Source organism: Blennius ocellaris (assembly GCF_963422515.1).
Source record: "Blennius ocellaris genome assembly, chromosome: 9".
NCBI lineage: Eukaryota > Metazoa > Chordata > Actinopteri > Blenniiformes > Blenniidae > Blennius > Blennius ocellaris.
Window position 1 is genome coordinate 4,044,942 of NC_137658.1, and position 21,375 is coordinate 4,066,316.

Here is a 21,375-nt window from a genome sequence, read left to right on the forward strand (position 1 = left end):
ATAAGCGATCGACTGCTCCTGCCTGTTCCGCCGCCCGGCAGGTGTCTGACCTCTGACTCACAACAAGATGGGAAAGTTTTTCCGGAGGACCGACGGACTGAATCGTCCCACAAGAAGCTCCATGAGTCACTTCAGGGACAGGAAAAATTTTAAAATGAACCAGTTTAATATGAATCAGTTCTGGCTTTTCACGATTAGTAAGAAATATCTACAAAAAAAGAGACAAAGAAATAGAAGAATATACAAGAAAGGAATGAAATAACATTAAAAAAGCTAACGTACAGACTCACTACAGCAAGGCACAGTGGAGGCACCGTCAAGATCTGCAGCTTCTGGACTTCACGGCCTTTAGATTTAGAATCTGTGCTGCTGCCTCTGGTACTGGAGTATCTGGTACTGGAGTCTCTGGCACTGGAGCCTCTGGTACTGGAGTCTCTGGTACTGGAGTCTCTGGTACCGGAGTCCCAGTTCTCACCTCTAGTATAAGGATCTATATGTTGTTTTGCACTGAATTGCACTTCCTTCCGTCCTTGGTTCTCACGTTTTCTATATTGTTTTTAATACACAATTTATCTTTCTTGTTTGTGATACTGAACTCTTCTCAGTTGTTTCTTGTCCTGAATGTAGATTTTTATAGTATTTGGAACTATTTTCTACTTTGCTGTGTCTGATACTGGAATCTAAATTGTAGATTTTGTTGCTGAATTATAGATAAATGTCTCTTATAAAGGTTCTACTATAATGCCTCTGGTACTGGGATCTATGTTATGTTCCCTGATGTTGAAATGTACTTTGTGATCTCTGGTAGTGGAGTTGTTCCAAGCTTTTTTTTGTCTCATGCAGAATTTCACTGTTTATGGTTCTGCAGCTTCTGATACTGAATTCTATATTTTGCCTCTGGTAATGGATTTGTACTCATGCTGTCTTACCATGGTATCTTTGGTACTGGTCTCTACTGTGTTGTCTTTAGTGCCAGAATATAGTTTGTGTGTCTGGTACTGGATTGGTCCTATATTTGGAGCTGGATTCGGCCTTGGGACCTCAGATGCTGGATTACATTTTGTTTATTTCTGGTGCCGAACCAAACTTTTTTTTTTTTTTTTTTTCCCCTTTGCTATTGGATTATTATTTCAGTGTAGAACTGGATTCTTCTGAAGTCAATAGCGTTTAATGGCGGAAATGATTTGTATTCGTTCCGAAGCGTTGTGTTTTGTGTCACTATTTCAAGTTTCTCTATTTTATGACATTTTTTGACGAGAGGAAAATAACTGATCTTTCAAAACTTCTCTCTTTTTCAGCTTCACACGTCAAAAAAACCCAAATCTGCAGGTTAGTTTCCTCTCCGGCTTTTGGACGACCAGAGCCAGAGACTGTGGGAGTTGCAGATTTCTCCAGAAGCCACACCCGGGGGCAGGAGGGGAGGGGAGGTCCAGACTGGGACGTCCCACTGGAGATGTGCTGCCTGTGAAGCTGGTGAAGTTGTCAGATCGTCTCGGGCCGTCAACACAGCTGACTTCTTTTCTGGGTGTTTCTGCTCTTGACAGGCTGAAGGTAAGACGACCTGAACAACCAGACTCACACGCGTCACGTCACTGCATCTCAAGAGGTTTTTTTGGGGGTTGATGTTTTAGTCAGTATTCATGGGCAAAAGCAGAACTTTTACCAGTTTGAACCTGCAGAAAGTTTGTTTTTTTAAAAAAAGATGTGGGGTCGGTGTGTCGCCCGCAGAAATAACTTGATCTTTTAAATCAGATGGAAGTGATGGGTTTTTAATGCAGATTTAATGCAGCTATCACACAAGGTAGTGTGCGTGTGTGTGTGTGTGTGTGTGTGTGTGTGTGTGTGTGTGTGTGTGTGTGTGTGTGTGTGTGTGTGTGTGTGTGTGTGTGTGTGTGTGTGTGTGTGTGTGTGTGCGTGTGTGTGTGTGTGTGTGTGCGTGTGTGTGTGAGTGTATATACAGTCAGTAAATCACAGCCTGCAGACAAACAATCTGCAATAATGAGGGTTCATTGTGTGCCACATCGGCACTGGATGAAGAGGAGGAGGAGGAGGAGGAGGAGGAGGAGGAGGAGGAGGAGGAGGAGGAGGAGGAGGAGGAGGAGCGATGCCGAGTCGTGCCGGTGTTTAAATTAGATTTATTTGTATTCTTTATTTATTTTTTTTTTATGTTTCCCTCAATAAATGTGCTGAGTTTAGATATTCTTGGTGCATTTTAACATCTGTGCTGTTTGTGCAAAAAGAGATCAGCAAATAAAGTTTGCAAACAAAGAAAAGTAAAGAAAAGGTGGAAGAGGAGGAGGAGGAGGAGGAGGAGGAGGAGGAGGAGAAGCAGTGGAGGTGAAGACATATAAGTTAGACATTGAAAGTTTATTTGATTTGACTTCATCTTTACAACAAATCCACTTTGTCGTATAACGGCTTTATTGTTTAAATGAGGTTTCGCACACCGAAAAGAAAGAGGGGAGGAAAGAGGGGATGAAGGAGGAGGAGATTTGAACAAAGCCTGATAGAGTAATGGGAGCCCCCACCCCAACCTCCCCCCCACTTTCCTCCCTCTGCGACTCCCCCTCTCTCATTACTCCCCTGTAAAGGAATGTGGGTTGCCATGGTGACCGGTTACCAGCTGTTTGTGCAAGTTTGTGAGTTTTCAGGACTGTCAGAGAGTAATCGGATTCCTGCTCCTTTATTCTCAGAGTAATCGGATTACTGTCGTATCTGTTGATTCTTTACCACGAGTAGAGATTAAAAAGAGAAAAAAAGTGTTTGGACTGTGTTAAAGGTGCAGAATGATCTGACCCCGATGAGAGGAAATATCGACATCTGGACTTTTTTAGTTAGAAAAAAAAAGAAAAAAAAAGTCTGGTGGAATAAAGTCTGTGTTGGAAAACATCCACCGCACCAGAAGTTGAACAAATCTTTTAAAAAAAGATCTTAAAAACAAGCCAATTCCCATATTTTAAGCCGTTTCAACTGTAATTTTCCTTCTGAACACAAAAATCTCAGACATCTACATGTGAAATTTAAGTCTAAATGTTGAGGGGAAATTAAAAAAAAGTTTTTCTTGAAATACTGATTTAAATGCAGCATGCAAACGAGACTGGCGTCAAATTACAAGCCCGAATGAACACCATAATACGTATTGATTACAAAGGATTCGGCCAGTGAAGCTGGTGTCAAATTACAGAGGGCGATGGATTCGAGGTCTGCGTGTTCGCAGCGGTTTCTGTTCCTGTGTTTTTGAGAGTGTGTTCACTAGAATAGCATGTGTTCAGTAGAATAGAGAGTGTTCAGTAGAATAGAGTTTGTTCAGTAGAATAGAGAGTGCTCAGTAGAATAGAGTGTGTTCAGTAGAATAGAGTTTGTTCAGTAGAATAGAGCGTGTTCAGTAGAATAGAGTGTGTTCAGTAGAGTAGAGAGTGTTCAGTAGAATAGAGTGTGTTCAGTAGAGTAGAGAGTGTTCAGTCGAATAGAGTGTGTTCAGTAGAATAGAGAGTGTTCAGTAGAATAGAGAGTGTTCAGTAGAATAGAGAGTGTTCAGTAGAATAGAGAGCGTCCAGCGCCCGGCGCAGACTAAAGTGAGCTCCAAGAGGGTTACATTTCAGTTCCCGAGGAAATAAAAGCTGCGGAACCTCAAGTCAGGTGTTTCCTGGAGAAAAATGTTAGATTATGAGTTAGCATTCAGGCTAATCCCCCCCCACCCCACCCCACCCCACACCCCCCCTAAGCACAAAGGATCGTTTTCAGCTGCAGTCGACCTGCACAAAGAGGAAGAGGAGGGCGTTTAAGGAAGAGGCAGGATCTGTGTAATCTGAGTACCTGGCCTCTCAGTGGCTCCCTTCATGGGAACAAATCCCTCCATGTTTGTGTCGCTGTCTTGCCGGATTCCGTCTTCGGAGAGTTTTTTTGTGTCTCTCCTGGTACAACGCCGCTTTTGTCCAGAGACTCTGTGACGAGTCCCCCCCCCCCCCCCCCCCCCCACACCCTTCGTCCTCTTTCATCCAGCCACCAGTGCATTTTGCTTTGATTCACTCCTCTTTTCTGTATGAGAGTTTTCATGTGATGTTTTGTTTTTTTTAATGCCGGCTTCACGGAGCTCTTTGTTCCCGCTAATGCCGCTTTCATCTCCTCTGTTTGTCGTTGTCCGTCACTGACTCTTTCATGAGACACGACTCTTGTGACATTCACGTAACCGAAGTGACAAAGCGACGGGGTTTTCATCGTCACCAGGTCAACGAGTCGTCATCTGATTAGCTCTCAAGCTAACTTAACAGCACAGATTCCAGTTATCTAACGAATCTTGATAAAGAGTTCGCTTATAGCGCTTTTCCGCTGATCTAACCGGGCAGCGGTAGCCACATTCACCCATTCATGCACACGTTCACACAGACAATCATCCACTGGGATCAGTTTAGGGTTCAGTGTCTCGCTTCCAACGGATCGATTCGGCGCAAGACGTGAGACAGTCGATCAGTTTGGGGGCAGTTTGGGGATCCGTGTCTTGACGGATGGGAGAATCGAACCCTTCCAGACGACCGGCCAACACCTTAGGTCTGTCATAGCACTTCCAACGTGACATCATCAGGGCAGATGATGGGCGGGTTCCCTCGCTCGTTCTGCGAATCCAACGGAAACAAACGCAAAAAAAACCCTTGAGGACGACTCCGAATGAGTCAAGTCCGTGAGGCGTCCTCCTCCGTTCTACCCCCCCCCCCCCCCCCGACCAAACAGCCACAGCGGATCCTGGCACCTGCTTGACCTTCGACCCTTCCACGAGTCTTCCACTTCGGGGATGGCAGCTGATATCTGAGTTCAGACTCTAGGGTTTTCTGACATTTTACTGAATGATCTTTGGGATGTGAGGATGACGGAGCAGGGATCAGGTGTGTCTGGTTGGCAGCAGGTCCCAGACAGAGGAAACCACTGTTCATTCTCCCACTTTTTTTTTTTCCTTTCCTCCTGGCCTGTTTACCTGCCGTGTGTTTGTGCAGCCGATCGTTATGTCACCGAGGAGAAGTGGGAGGAATGTCTCTAAATCCGTCCGAGTTGGTGGAGACGGAGAAAAAAAAGAAAAAAAGAAGAAGACAGAAAACAAGAGAGAAAGTGAGGCGGGCCTCTGTGTCCCTGACGACTTCGGGTTGTTTTCCTCCGTCCCGAGTTTGCGCTCGCTTTACCCAAACACGCCTCCCCCAAAAAACGAAGCGGCCCTGCGGGGGGAAGAAGGGCGGCCTTCATGAGGCCTGAAGTCTTCCCTCTCTGCCCTGTTTGACCGCCGCCGCCGCCGTCCAAAAGCAATAGTTTGTTTTTCGGGCCGTGACGTCCCCACGTGCGGCCGAGTCGGACGTGCGACCGGGAACACGACGTCCCTCCAACTCAAACACCGGTCCAGGTAGTTTTCCACCACGTCCACGACGTCGACGAGCAGCAGGCCCGGGGAGCAGTAGTGGAAAGTCTCACTCCGCTTTTTAAACATCTTTCGCTTTTGTTCCAATAACAGCATAAAACATGTCGGGGGGGGGGGGGGTTCTTCCATATTTCTATTTCAAAAATGTATACGAGGAATATTTTTCACTTTTCAAAACAGCTAAAATAAAGCCACTGACTGAGACTTTTCCAATAAAAGCAGATATTTTGGATAAATGTATGTCACTTTAAACATGCTCCATATTATACATTCACAAAAAGTACTATTTATTGTGAATGTATAAATAAATACCTATTTATTGTGAATGTGTGATATGAAGCATGTTTTTTATTTTATTTTATGTATGTATGTATTTATTTCTTTCTTTCTTTCTTTCTTTCTTTATTTCTTTTTTTATTTATTTATTATTTATTTATTTATTTATTTATTTATTTATTTATTTATTTATTTATTTATTTATTTATTTATTTTAATTTAATTTAATTTAATTTAATTTAATTTAATTTAATTTAATTTAATTTAATTTAATTTAATTTAATTTAATTTAATTTAATTTAATTTTAATTACATTTATTTTTAATACATTTTTGTTTATCAGCACATTCTTTTATATTTTATATTTTTTATAAAACAGCACTTTAAAGAGGACTGCACCTTACAATGTCATTGTGTTTCAATGACAATAAAGACATTCTATTAACATTCTATTTTATTTTATTTTATTTTTTAAATAGTACTAAGTTTATTCGCTCAACCAAATACATGATGCAACAAAAACAGAAAGCAAAATTAAAACAAACAAACAAACAAAAACAACAACAAAAACAATTTCCGTCAACTTATTTTGTCAATGTACAACAATTTCTTGTAATTTGTGATTGAAGGTTCTCTCATCTGAAGTTCAACCCGGTACACGATACAAGTAAAACTTCTACAATTAAAGCAACAGAACACAAACAATTAATTCTCAAAACTGAAGACTGATTCATGTCAGTTTCAGAGACTTCTTCTCCATTCCAAAACAAAAAAAGACATTTGAACCGTCATTTCAGGAAACACAGTGGATTTTAATCCTGTGAGAAACACATAAATCAAAAATACTCATCATCATGTATTTTAATCATATCTGAGCTTGTTAAAAGGCCTTTAAAGATTAATATTGGAAGTTTTCTGGCCGTTCCTCCCTGAACACTCCTTCACTCCGACGGAAAGCCGCCGGAGGAACGCGTCGACTTGAAGGTCGGCGTCGAGATGTGAAGGAACGTGTTTCCATTCGCAGAACGTTTCGTGTCACGGGCTCGTTAAAGCAAACACACCGGAGGAGAAACACTCCTTTCACCCCTCCAAAAGTATTCGAGTCCTGCCTCCGGGGGGGGAGCTTCACCTCCTCGCCGTGCGCCGACACGCCGGCCGTAGGAGCGCCGACTGGTGCCTTGTTGGTTTGAACGGCTGAACTTTGTTCGCGGCAGCAGGAATCCAGAGTATGCACCCGGCTCATTATCCCCACTGAGCTCTCGCAAACTGTGTCAAAATCTGGCAGGTAACAGAAGCACAGAGTCACTTTTTTTTATTTATTTTTCTACTCAGTTGAACTTGGGCTTGATTCCTGATCGGAGAGAGCGAACGTGAAATGATTTCATGTGTTTGACAGAAAACCCCCGGAGGAACAGATTTGTTGACCTTGTCTTGCTCTGATAATCCCACTCAGGAGCTCAACGAAGGGCTTTACCGCGGGAACTTATTAGTTTAGCCGTGCGTTATCGCTGACAGAATGAGGCCCCGCTGTGAAGACGGTGAGGCGACATTGTCGAGCCACTAGTAGGTGCTGTTGTGTGTGTTTGTAATGAAGCCACACACACACTCACACACACACACGGAGCAGAGAAGAATACATCATACACATTAACGACGACACATTCCAGTGGACAGACCACCAAGTTTGATTGTTACTATGGAGACAGCTACAAAGTACCGGGAGGACATGGACTGGGAGTCGTGACACTCTGGAGGCCGCCATGTTTGTTGTTGTTGTCCATCTACTGAGCGTGTGCACAACAACTGTTTACGATGGCCTACGCAGTGTGCATTGCACGGGAGCAGCGTTTCCTCCATCTACATGGAGTGTTTTGAAAAAGTTCCACCATGGGAGCCGTTTTCAAAACGTTACGTTTTCAGTGGCTCCGAGCAATAAAAAAGAAGTTTTTCCATTTTTCAGCAGTACAAAGAACAGTGATGATAATAATAATAATAATAATAATAATAATAATAATAATAATAATAATAATAATAATAATAATAATAATAATAATAATAATAATAATAATAATAATAATAATACAAACAATTGGGAAAAATAAAATAAAATAAAGGGTTAGGGTTAGATAAATAAAATTTAATTTAATTTAATTTAATTTAATTTAATTTAATTTAATTTAATTTAATTTAATTTAATTTAATTTAATTTAATTTAATAAAATAAAGTAAAGTAAAGTAAAATAAAATAAAATAAAACAAAAAAATGTATAAATAACATCTTATTTCTACAGTGCTTTTTAAGGCATTCAAAGACACTTCACGTCATCATATTATAAAATCAACAAGCGTAAAATGTAGAAACATCATGAAAACCCATGATGAAAGAAAAAGACTATTAGAAGCAGTTCTGAACAGTGCAACCAAAAAACATTAAAAAAAAACAACAACCCAAAAACCAACCTTTGTAGCGTTTGCTTACACGACATCGGTGCTCAAAGTCGCTGAAGATTTAACGTTTTGAAAAAAATGCTCCGACTCTGTCTCTGCGTTGTCGGGGGGGAAATGAAATGCTGCGACTGTGCAAAAATAGTTCTTGTGCACATGTACGATTAAATGGACGATAACAACAATGACGACCTCTAGAGGGTCAAGACTCCCTGTACATGTTCTCCTGGGACTTCTGGGTAGTTTTCTAGTTGAGTCGAGTTAAGTTTCATAGCGTGTGGCTTCGTCACGACAACCAACAACAGCGCCACCTCATGGCCCAACATGAGAACGACATAATTATCAGCTTTACTACTGTTTACGTGTCAACATTGATTTCAAAAATGCAAAATTGCATGTGTTTTGACTTGAAACACTGTCAAATGTCCTCACAGCTTATGTCTGATCTGCTGAAACTGTCCGTACACACCAGACGTCCTGATGCCGATAACATGTTTTCTCACCGAGTCGCCATCAAAAGAGGGGGGAGACAGATAAGTGTTGGCAAAAAGGAGCAGCAGACCAAACAGTGCAGCGCCTCGTTTCCAAACAAAGCAGTCCTTATTTCCTGGCTGAGAGAGAAGAGAACGAGAAGCAGGGGAGGGAGGGAGAGAGAAGATCCCGCTCTCATATATCACAGGAAATGAAGTCTGCCTCAGAAATATTTCATGTTTTCCACCACATTCTGGATGGATTGAAAAAAAAACCCAAACTGCGCCATGCGGCAGACTGCAGGATTTAGAAGATTTATGCAACACGGCTGTGCACAGCTCCACCTCACCACAGACCGCACAGGCCGCTAAAAGCAACAGCTTAGCAAATGATTATGTTTTACAGTCATTAACGCTGACTTAAATGACTATATATGGTGTTGGTTTTTCCTGCTAATAGCGCAGTGATTTTTGTGTGAGCAGCTGGGAGTTAAAGGCTACGGAATGTCGCTTCCCCTGGAGGAAAATATATTAAATTCTGACATGTTGCCTCTCTCTACACTACTGCAGACACTCTGTTCTGCTTTTTTCATATCTGTAGAACAGCATGTGAGTATAGTCACTCGTGTCGTCACTCGGAAAAGCATCTGGGCTCAGTTTAGTGACACTAAACGGCTGCAGTCGAGGCTGAAAAATTACCAGAGGGAGTCACAAACCAACAATAATCATCTCAAGCTGACGTCAGGGTCACATGACCACGATGGATCGATGTAGTTTCAGGGTTGAAGGCATTTCATCTGGATTAAAACCCAAGAATCTGTTTGTGAGTTGGATTTATTTTAGTTCTTGTAAAGAGGGAATGTTTACGTGTGGATGTAGTTTTGTGTTAAAGGTGGAGCAGGACCATGACCAAAATCTGTCTGGAGGTTTACAGGTGTGTGTGTGTGTGTGTGTGTGTGTGTGTGTGTGTGTGTGTGTGTGTGTGTGTGTGTGTGTGTGTGTGTGTGTGTGTGTGTGTGCGTGTGTGCGTGTGTGCGTGTGTGAATACGAACCCTGTGGTCTCTCCTTTTTACTTTCCATCCCCGGAGGAGTGAGAAAACGTAGCCTGAGGTTGAAAAAAATGTTTGAGCACACGCACACACACACACACACACACACACACACACACACACACACACACACACACACACACACACACACACACACACACACACACACACACACACACACAGCGGCTTCGTCTGCAGGTGTCAGTAAACACACCGCAGACTGAGCTCTTTGTCGACCTTCCATTACGTCTGTTTTTCAGTCAAACACCAAAGCAGGTCTGAGAAAAATGGAAACGTCTTAAACGTCACATGTATTCATGTTGCGCATCCCGAAAGTAAGCGATTACTTATTCAGTCACAGTTACTGAAGTACGAATGACTTGTTGCTTTGCCGACGATGGAAATATAGAACCTGAGTCTCCCTGTTCTGCTTACTGAGCCCATGTTTAGCGTTTAGCATTAGCATTAGCAGTAGCCAGTAACCAACTGTTACTCTCGGGGGAAAAAAAACATGTTACTTTCGTTGTATATAACAAAAGTTGATTATCTGTTCTCACTGAGTGACGGCTTGCGTGAGCATTAGCGATTACCGTAGCTGCTCATAAGAGTTTCTAAAATGCTAATGCTAAAGCTACCAGTTGCTCAATGAGTTTGAAAGTTCTTACTTTTGGGTTTTTTTCGGCATAACAAAAGTTGAAAATCTGTCGTCACCGAGTAACGGTTTGTTTTAGCATTAGTGATAGCCGCTCTTAGGTTCAGAAAATGCTAATGCTGACTGTTCCTCAGTGAGTTTGAAACTTGTTACATGAATGCTGACGATCCGTTCTCACTGAGTGTTGGTTGTGCTTTAGCATTAGCTGTAGCTGCTCGTCGGTGAAGATGCACGTCTCAGAAATGCTAATGCTAAAGAGTAGAGAAGATTTTTCCTTGTAAGAACCGAGAGACGGATATTTATGAATTTGTATGTTTTCACATTTCATTTTAGACATTTATTTTGTTCACCTTTTGCCACATTTGGGTTTATTATTTAGTCAATTCTGCCCTTTAACATGTCATTTTTATGATCCAAAGCGTTTCCCGCTACGCGTTCAGCTTGTGAGTCGCTGCCGTCCATCATTAAATACGTTATTCTGGGGTTTGTTGATACACGGCTCCCTGAGAAAACTCACCTCCTCCCATTCCCGTTGGGTTATTCTTCCATGTTAATCTTCCTCAGGGGAAAAAATGTGGCCGCTGAAATGAAACCAGCTGTGGAGTTCGGCTTGGCTTCTTTACATGAAGAATAAAAATTGTGTGTGTGTGTGTTGGTCTCCACAGACTTTGAAGATGAGGGTGTGGATCGTCTTCCTCCTGTGCCTGGCTGGCCACGCCATGGCTGCTCCTGTGAGTCACACCGCAGGGTTTATTTACTCCTTTATGAGAAAAGCTCCTTCCTTTGTGGGTCTCCTTTCCTGTGTGTGTGTGTGTGTGTGTGTGCGTGTGTGTATTCAGAATTCAGAATCAGAATTGATAGTTAAAGCTGAATTTTAATTCAGGTTATTCAATGTTTAATATAGATTTATTGGTTTAGTAGGATGTGAAATGTTTTCATTGCATCATGAAAGTTGTTTTCAGATCAACTTCATCAAACTCATTTTCGCTCAGAGGCCAATCTCATCTTGAGTGGGCTCTACTTTAAAATAGTCCCTTAATGCCTTTTAAATTTTACCTTTTCTGTTGTATTTGTTGTTGTAGATCTAATTTGCACAAATCAAACAGTTGATCAACTGAAAATGACTCAAATCTCTACATAAATCCAATTTTAATTATAATTTTTGGTTCAAAATACAACGAAATGTCAAACAAATGAGAATAAAATCAGAAATTTGGACTATTTGCTTGGCGGATTGGTCATGTTGGAGCCTCGTCGTTGGCTGGTTTTAGTCCACGGCCCTCATGTTTCACACCCCTGGATTAGACTATTGCTTGTACAAGAAAGGTTATTTTACGTACGATAACGTGTGTCGCGTAACTTCTGAGAAAATAGAGAATTCTGAATATCTGTTTAATTAGAGAGAGATATTACTTTGTTTACGTATTGAGTATTTACTGTGTGTGTGTGTGTGTGTGTGTGTGTGTGCCAGACTGAGGAGGAGGTCATTGTGGAGGAACCTGTGGTGGAGGAGGAGCTGGTAGCTGAGGAGACCTTTGAGGACGAGCCCATCGTTGAGGTCAGTCCAAATCTTCTGACGTCAGTTTTGTTTTGTTTTGTTTTATTGAAACGCATCTAACATAACTCTTTCATTCTTCCCACTGAGCCCGTAAATGAGGGGAAATGTTTGTATTCCTGTCGCCGTGTGCTTCTTCCCAGTCGTCCCATGATTCCTAGAATAAATAAGCCCGGAGGTTTTAGACTGACTAATCCTAGATTAATGGGCGTGTATAAAACTGAACATTCCTATTTTGGACTAATAGAACATACAGTTTGTTGTGCAGAGTGCAAACCAACTGACGTCCATTCATTTGAAGGGACTTCTATTATTATTATTATTATTTTTTTACGCCAGGATCAGAACGAAAAAGTTCCTTTTTATTCCTCAAATGTTTCCGTTTCCTGATTCTCCACACTTTTTACTTCTTTCTCACGTCCCCATCTTGTTTTCATCTCGGACATTGCAGCTGTACCAGAAGCTTTTCCGGAGGAGTCGGGGGAAAAAAAACAGACAAAACATGTTTCCTAAGAAGAGCTGCAGGGACTAATTTAGCGTGAACTCAAGCAGATGTTCTCCCTCGGAGCCAAAACCTGCTCTGGCCAACGTTTAGCAGCAGAACATTCTTGATATTGTACGGCTGATGGCCTGGTCGTGAATTCACTGCTGGGATTTGTAAACGTGGAGGACTGGCTCGTCCACAGTAGTTCAAATGAACGCTTAAGATTTACTTTAATAGTTACAGTAGTGGGAGGAAGATGCTCTATAATGCGGATATTGTACTTTCTCACGAACACCACGTTGAGCCACAGAGGAAATCCTCATCAGAAGCTGCACGTTTTGTTCCTCCTGATTGAAACCGGGAAAAAAAATCAAAAATCAAAAATCAATCATCTCAACAAAACGTCTGATTTTCCGTAGAAGCTAAAAACAGCTTTTGTGGATTCTCTTTTGATCGTCACAAAGTTAATCGAATCAGAGGGGAAATTAAACCGGAAAATTTGATGTTTGGATGGAGGCTTTTATTTTGAAACATGAGGGTGAAGCGGTGACGTCCCTCCAGCTGTTTCTGTGAACGAAGTTCGCCGCGATCCCACCGCTGCTAACTTTAGCCTCTCGGGAAGTGTTTATTTTTTTATTTTCTTGTGGTTTCTCTGTGTGGAGCCGCCCGTCAGGGACGATCCACTCCAGATGCGTGAGGCTAGAAACAGAACGAACCGAGGATCCGATCTGATCTTCCACCTCATCAAAGTCTGGAAACGTCTGAGACTCACGTCAGTCTTCAGAACCACGAAGAAGCTGAAAGCTTCGGCGTTAAACACGACGAGGGCGTATCGTCCATAGAAATGAACGTCTACTCGTGGTTGTTAACGTTTAGAGTGTATTGCTCGCTGTGGTTTCTTTACAAAAAAACAACCAACAGTGCCAACTTGTGGCCTGGCATGCGAACTACTTCATGTTCAGCATTTCTGCCATTGCCATGTAAATGGGTGTAAATGTGAAAACGCAAAAAAAAAAATGCATTTTTAATTGAAACGTCGTGCAAACAGGACATAAGAAACGAATGTGAAACGTAAGAATAACTCAGATGAACTGTTAAAAATGCTGGGGGAAAAAAAACAAAACACCAGTTTGGAAAGCTCTTTTTAAAAGACAGTTTTGGAAATCAGAGGGAAAGTTGTTTCAAATGACTGAAGCACAAATGAGTTTTAAATGAGTTAGAAACCAGTTCAACATTAGTTTGTCGTCAAGCACTAAGACATATAAATTCTTTCTAAAGCTCTTTGAAAAGCAGATTGAAAACAATTTTAAAATCTGCATAGAATACTGAATAATACCACTGTCAAACTGGTTGGAAAACCGGAATAAGACCAGTTGGAAGCCAGTTTTTTTTTCTTTTTTAAATAAACGGTCAAATTTCAATCAAAACAACTGTAACTAAGGCCTTAAACTCTCATGAGAAACATATTTAATAGCCAGTTTAAACAAATTTGAAAACCAGTTTAATAACCAGCGAGAAACTTGAGGGAGGAAGTGCAGAGGAGGTGGCGTGTATCTGACGGTCAACAACAACTGGTGTGATGGCGGAAATATTAATATAATAAACAGCGAGTTTGAACTAGTGAAAGACTTCAGCGACCAGTTTTCTGTGTCTTCTTTTACCCACATTTCCATATCGGGATATAAAAGCTGTTACAAGAGATTCCACACCGACTACACTTCTTCTTCTCCTCAACTCTGACCTTTGACCTCTGACCTCTTCCTACAGGAGCCCGAGGTCGGGGCCAACCCGGTGCAGGTGGAGATCGGAGACTTTGACGAAGCCATTGAGGTCGTCGAAGACGTTCTTGCCGAGAGTGAGTTTTTCTACACACACACACACACACACACACACACACACACACACACACACACACACACACACACACACACACACACACACACACACACACACGCACGCACACACATACACACACTTACCCAGCTTCCCCCGTGTGGTTCTGCCCTGCGGCTGCAGAAGCGTCCGGGTTCATCGAAGCCTCAGAGTTCTAAATTCAAACACCCGTAATGACAGGGTGAGAGTCTGTAATGACGGGTTGTGAGTGTCGTGAGAGGCGGGAACACACACACACACACACACACACACACACACACACACACACACACACACACACACACACACACACACACACACACACACACACACACACACACGCAGGAGTGCAGGACACACTGGTACACCATGTTATACCTGAGCAGGAGACACAGCCGGCTGCTTCATTCTGAACAGCTCCTTAACCAACCCAGTCCCAGCTGGAAAACTGCCCAGTGGTTTTATTTTGAAGGATCCTGCTTCAGTATATTGGTGAGAGCGGGCTCACCCATTAGACAATATAGGCAAATGCTAATGTTGTGGTGGCCTCTAGGGGGCGCCACAAAAATGGGGGAGAAAAAAAGTTCACCTCTAATATTCCGTAGCCTAACGTGCTATTCATGGCTTGCTGAGCATTGTATAGAAGTGAAATTTCGGGTTTAATTTTCTTGAACCTGAACGCATCGCAACACTTGACTTATAGACAAGCTCCAGGAAAATAATGTTTTTGGAGTATTTCTGGTAAATGCTTGAAAGGTGCTTATTTTTTTTTTATTAAGTTGTCAACATTTCCTCGTCACTTGCTGAAAAGTTCCTTTATGACGAGACGACGTTTAAACTCCAGACGGGAAACGGTTTTCTTTCCACCCTGTAATCCACTCCTTCACCCGCCAGCCGCTTCAGACAGACTCCATGTGTTTTATGAGCTCATTTTCTCTTCCGGCTGTCTGAGTTCTCGTCTCCCGTGTCCCTCCTGCAGATCCCTGCCTGAACCACCACTGCAAGAAGGGCAAAGTGTGCGAGGTGGACGACAGCAACATCCCCATGTGTGTGTGCCAGGACCCCACCACCTGCCCCGCCGCCGAGGGCAACTTCGAGCACGTGAGTGATCCGACTTCCCCTGCAAACACGTGAACGCAACATTTCGCTTGAGGCTCACGATCCGATTGGCCCCCGGTCGTCTTGCCTCCAGGTCTGCGGCACCGACAATAAGACCTACGACACCTCCTGCCACTTCTTTGCCACCAAGTGCGCCCTGGAGGGAACCAAGAAGGGCCACAAGCTGCACCTGGACTACATCGGACCCTGCAAATGTGAGCTCCTCCCCCTCCCCCTAGGAATACGATACGATAGGATATGATACGATACTGTATGATACGATACGATACGATACGATACGATACGATACGATACGATACGATACGATACGATACGATACGATACGATACGATACGATACGATACGATACGATACGATACGATACGATAGGATAGGATACGATGGGGTGCGATAGGATACGATACGATAGGATACGATACGATGCGATGCGATGCGATACGATGGGATGCGATGGGATGCGATGGGATACGATAGGATACGATACGATGGGATACAATAGGATAGGATAGGATAGGATACGATACGATACGATACGATGCGATGCGGTGCGGTGCGATACGATACGATACGATACGATACGATACGATACGATACAATGGGATGGGATGGGATGGGATGGGATGGGCTGGGCTAGGATAGGATAGGATAGGGTACGTTACGACACGACACGATACGATACGATACGATACGATACGATACGATACGATGCGATGCGATACGATACGATACGATACGATACGATACGATACGATACGATACGATACGATACGATACGATAGGATAGGATAGGATAGGATAGGATAGGATGCGATGCGATGCGATGCGATACGGCGCGGTGCAGCACGATACGATGCGATGCGGCACAAACACATTAAATCAGCGTAAAGTTCCCCTGTGGTTCGTCCTCTGTCTGATCAGAGGGTGTGCCGGGCGGATTTCTGAACTTGCAGCTGAGGATCCGTCGGGACTCGTCTCCTTTCTTGTCCTCAGACTGAAGTCACTCACGCAGGGCGAGGCCTTCAGTCAGAGCTCTCAGGCTCAGACGGAGATCAGGTCAAGACTCACCACCGCAGAGATTTCAGTACGAACGTGTCCCAACATCTGTGAGATGACGATTTATCTCCGCCAACAATAGTTGGGTGGAACGTTGCGTTTTTGTCTGCGTGTACTTATTGGTATGATTTGACAAACTTTTAGTAAAAACTCAAATTGCATGAAATCATCAGGGATGATATGTCATCAATCAAGGACCAATCGATTAGATTTGGGGATTTATTTGAGGAAACATAAACAGAAAAACTCAAAAAAAAAAGTTGTATACAAAGCGGATGGGAGAGGTGCCTCGCGAAGGGGATTAGAGGAAATCAAAGATCAGTGTTCAGATTCTTCTTCTATTAGTGTCTTAGTTAGAAATAAAGTGATTTCAACAAAAGCAGCTATGACTGCATTGCATTTGAATAAGAATTTAAAGTGAAACCCACGTTCCCAGGCCAAAACATTGAGTCACATGACATGAATGTTTTACTGACGTCGCGGTGCCACTCTGGATTATCTGAAGAAACGGCCGTCCCGCTTTGAGACAAAGCTTCACATCTCAATCACGCCGAACGTCTGTTTCAGTGATCGAGACCTGCATGGACAGCGAGCTGAACGAGTTCCCCCTGCGCATGAGGGACTGGCTGAAGAACGTCCTGGTCACCCTGTACGAGCGCGACGAGGAGAACAACCTGCTGACCGAGAAGCAGAAGCTCAGGGTGAGAAGGACGAGCCTCCAAACCACCCGATGAGGCACAAGGCCTTTTTTTCGTCTTGCTGAGCGTTTGTTGCCGACGCGTCTTCCAGGTGAAGAAGATCTTCGAGAACGAGAAGAGGCTGCAGGCCGGCGACCACTCCCTGGACCTGCTGGCCCACGACTTCCAGAAGAACTACAACATGTACATCTTCCCCGTGCACTGGCAGTTTGGCCAGCTGGACCAGCACCCCGTGGACGGGTACGTATACCGGCGGCAGGTATACCCCTCACCAGGAAGTGACTCTTTTTTTAACCCTCGCTGACTCCTTGTCGCAGATATCTGACCCACACTGAGCTGTCCCCCCTGCGCGCCCCCCTCATCCCCATGGAGCACTGCACCACTCGCTTCTTCGAGGAGTGCGACTCCGACAGCGACAAGTACATCGCCCTGGAGGAATGGGCCGCCTGCTTCGGCATCAAAGAGCGTGAGTGTCGATCTCTCTCGGCATTCGTGTCTATTTTGCTTTCATTTTGTTTTTGTTTTTTTTCAAAGTTTTTCTTGTGCCTGCCTCTTTAAGATACAATCAGCACATAAACTGGTTGGATCACGTCAAAACGAGCGGGAAAAATTGGGTATAGAGTGCTGTGACCTTTGTAAAGGATTCGGCTAGCCGTTTCCGAAAAATTCTCCAAAAAAAAAAAAAAAAACCTTCCATCCTCAGCGCAAGGTGAGGTCGCCATACTTTCAGGGAGAGACTGAATTTTTAAAAACTTTGCCGCATCTGTTCTCCGTTCATTTGTCGAAGCATATTTTCCACCAATTTTAACCTGGGAGCCTCTAAATTTCATAAAGTTTTCAAGAGATTTAAAAAAAAAGTTTTTAATGATCTACTGTGCAGTGACAGTTCGTTAAGAGGTGTCGAGTAATTTAAAAAAAGTCTCTCTCTCTCTTCCTCGAGGCCACATTTATTAGTCATTCTTATCATATTATACATCAAAACGTAGCTACAGACCTTGTGCTTCAAATAAGGTGCCGCTTTTGTATGTGAACAGTTCTCTTTAAGAATATATTTGTTCGCAAGAAAGAGACTGATTTTCACCCCCATCCACTCGCATGTATTTCAAGGGAAACAATTTTGCTTTGAAACCCAGAAGAAATTTTTTTTAATGAAAAATGTGTAGCTTGAGCTTTTTAGGACTAAATAAATATGCTTACTTTTCATTTTTCCCCCCAAAAAAGAATTTATAAATGTAATTTTGGGGATTTTTGCATCTGTGTTTGTTGTTGTGTTTACCAGTAGATGTGGACAAAGACCCTGATGTGTTGTTGTTTTGTGTTTCCAGAGGACATCGACAAAGACCTGGTGGTCTGAACGGCTGCGGTCGGACCCATGCCGGGACTAAAAACAGAGAATTACAGTAAATTGGTGCTAAAGGCTAATTATTTTTTGTTTGTTTGTTTGTTTTGGTTCATTTTTTTAAATAAAGACCTTTGCTTCTTATACCACTACGAAAGGATTCCAACCGAGACGTGCACAGTCTGTACTAACACGATGAGAGTAAAGAAACGCCGCGCGCTCTGATGTAAATGTTTTCTGGGTTCCGATTGGCCGACCGTCTGAGGAGACTCAAAAGTGTAAATTGGAAAATAAAGTGTGGAAATAAACGCTCCCTCTGCTTGCTTCCTGCCCGTCACACCTTTAGTCTGTGCGCTCTTTTGGTGGTGGTGTGTGTTTACTTGTGTGTGTGCGTTTACACGCGTGTGTAATCAATGCAAACGGGTAGAAAGCAGAATTGTTGGGACGTCTGAACGTTTTTATTTTGGGGAAAAAACCTCGCAGGCTGAGAGTTTGTTAACATGTTTCTACTGAGAGATCAACTCGTCTCTGTCTCCTGAATAAAAGACTGAAAAGAAGTGAGTGTGTTTCCTCAGCGCCACACAGGAAGTCCGTCTGCTGCTTTTTACAGCCTCGAAATACAACAAAGTCCCCGTTTATTTGCCAAACATGAGCTTAAAATCCCCCAAAATAATAATCCACAAACTCCTTTGTAAACACTTTCTCCTCCTTTTAAACCATACAATTTTCATGCTCACTGGCGCCAACTTCAGACCAAAAATATGTTTGCAGCTTCTTTATCTGGGTTTCTTTTCCCAACATGCATTTTTTTTTAAATTCATGGCCTGATTTATAATCTGATTTTTCTTTGGTTTTTTTTTATAAAAAGAAAAGGAATAACACCAGAAGTCATACATTTTTCTCAGAATACAGACTTTTCTATAAAAAAATTACACTTTTAAAACTTTAAAGCGTTATTAGAACAGGTCATTAAAAACTAAATATACAGACTAGAGATGGTTCCAAAGTTGGTTTGGTGACAAATGGTTTTCAGTATTTGATGCAAGAAGCAACATTTTTAAATTCATACTTGACTTTCGTGGGGGAATCAATAAACAGTATAATATACAGTATAATATACTAAACAGAATTGTGTTATTTAGGGTTGTTTTTTTTAAAGTGTGTGTCGAGCTCAACTGTTAATACTTCCATCTGTCCCACTGGATTTTAATGACGTGAAGGAGGAAATATTTCCGCCATCACACCAGTTGTTGTTGACCGTCAGATACACGCCACCTCCTCTGCACTTCCTCCCTCAAGTGAACCGAGTGAAACTCTGTGGGAACGGCGCAGAAGGATATGCAGAGGCGATGAGTTCCCGCCAAAAACCCTGATCCAGACGATGGTGCAGTGAATGTATACTTTTTATACATTATTCTTTCAGTGTCACGACGCTTTGCACTCCAACTAAAGCGTCTGCTGGAAGCCCACTTGCTCCGTGGACTCTTGACTGGCAATTTTTTTTTTTTTTAAATGGTCTCAAATCCCGGAGCCCCACAAAAAACAATAAGGATGCATTAACTACTGGGGATTAGATATTAAAAAAACATATTTTGTTCACGGAACTCTTTCATTTTCATGAAAATGTGTTGATTCTACTGGTGATAATATTACGAGTAGTTAACAAGCTATAAACCGAGTCTTTAGATGTCGTCACTCGATGATGGGATCACCTGCCGCTCTTCATCACAGCCACGTGTGCGAGTTCAATGCGTAAACATAAACGCCATCCTCATCATTATCGCACACGGCATCTCCTGATCATAGCGGCTTATCATTATGCTTTTTAATGTTTCGTTTGTGATAATGTCTATTTTTCTCATTCGACAAAAGTGTTTACTTTCAAAATAAAAGTCTATAACAACCGTCAACAGATGTCCATCCCACGAAAATGACTCTGCTTTTAATATTGTACCATGGAAAACCCACAATTCAAATGTCAAGCCTTGGAAACGATGTCAGCGGAGGGAGTTTTCGTCGTCTCCCTGTGAAGGCGGCACGGAGTTGCCAGAGTCACGAGATGAGACTCTGGAACAACATGTTCACGGACCGGCGTCTCCCCCGGGACGCCGCAGAGAGCCGGAGAGGGGCCGCGGCGCCCGGTTACCATCCACACCGGCTCCTCCAGAGTCAGGAATGTGGAACACAAAGCCTGCGGGGGGAAGAAGCTCCTCCCTCACTGTGTCTGACAGGGTCCGTCTTCCACGCCGGGCCGGGACGAGCTTTGTTCACCAAACCGTGGGAGAGAGTGACGTTTTTAAGACCTCCACGTCATCACGGCGGCTTTAAAAAGGGAACATATATAATCCTCTCCCACCATTGTGGCTCCACTCTTCTGTTATTTAGTCTTTTTTTTGGTGAAGGTTTTCGTGTCATTTATTTAATTTCTAACCCTATGGCCGTCTTTTCCTGAAGCAAATATTCTCAACATGTAGGTCATGACCCAAAAGCAGAATAACTGGTGTAAAATTAAGTAATATGACATTAAGCTAAAAAAAATCAGCCGGAGGATATCAAGGGTCCTGTTTGCGCGACAACATTTCGAGTAAAAACATTCTTTTTGTGCCGTCGTTCCAGAAAAGTTTTACGTTTACACATGTTGAACTCACAACTTTTGTAAAACACTAAAACTCTGTCTCCATGGAAACTATTTGAAAACTGTTGGGCTTTTCTATTTTCTCTATAAAAGCACATTGGAATGACTGTAATGTATTTAAAAATGTCTTTTTTTTATTAAAAAAAAAAAAAAATTTAAACTCTCCAACTCCGTCTCCCAGTCGCCGACTGTCAGTCCAACCTTTCCTGTGGACTTGGTAGTTTTATAGTAGATAGTCACCAGAATCACAATCCAACTTGTCTGTTTATAAGAATGTCCATGTTCTCCCATTGTTAATGTTTATAGCGTATTGTTCTCCGCGTGCAC

At 42.7% G+C, this 21,375-nt stretch overlaps 1 protein-coding gene across 1 annotated transcript; it reads left to right on the top strand.

The window, feature by feature from the left end:
• Window positions 1–1,458: 1,458 nt before the first annotated feature.
• On the top strand, window positions 1,459–18,970 carry sparc (secreted protein, acidic, cysteine-rich (osteonectin)). The gene is made up of 10 exons (XM_080502783.1): window positions 1,459–1,551; window positions 10,959–11,024; window positions 11,765–11,851; window positions 14,100–14,187; window positions 15,184–15,305; window positions 15,397–15,517; window positions 16,944–17,077; window positions 17,166–17,314; window positions 17,392–17,540; window positions 18,400–18,970. The coding sequence occupies exons 2-10, from the start codon at window positions 10,968–10,970 to the stop codon at window positions 18,426–18,428; spliced, it is 936 nt and encodes a 311-aa protein (XP_080358909.1). The 5' UTR covers window positions 1,459–1,551; window positions 10,959–10,967; the 3' UTR covers window positions 18,429–18,970.
• Window positions 18,971–21,375: the final 2,405 nt, after the last annotated feature.

Bases quoted from the DNA above. Each gene is read 5' to 3' on its own strand.
- sparc (XM_080502783.1), top strand. From the start codon at position 10,968: ATGAGGGTGTGGATCGTCTTCCTCCTGTGCCTGGCTGGCCACGCCATG. The intron at 14,188-15,183 runs GTGAGTTTTTCT...TCCCTCCTGCAG, and splicing joins CGAAGACGTTCTTGCCGAGA to ATCCCTGCCTGAACCACCAC. The intron at 15,306-15,396 runs GTGAGTGATCCG...TCTTGCCTCCAG, and splicing joins CCGAGGGCAACTTCGAGCAC to GTCTGCGGCACCGACAATAA.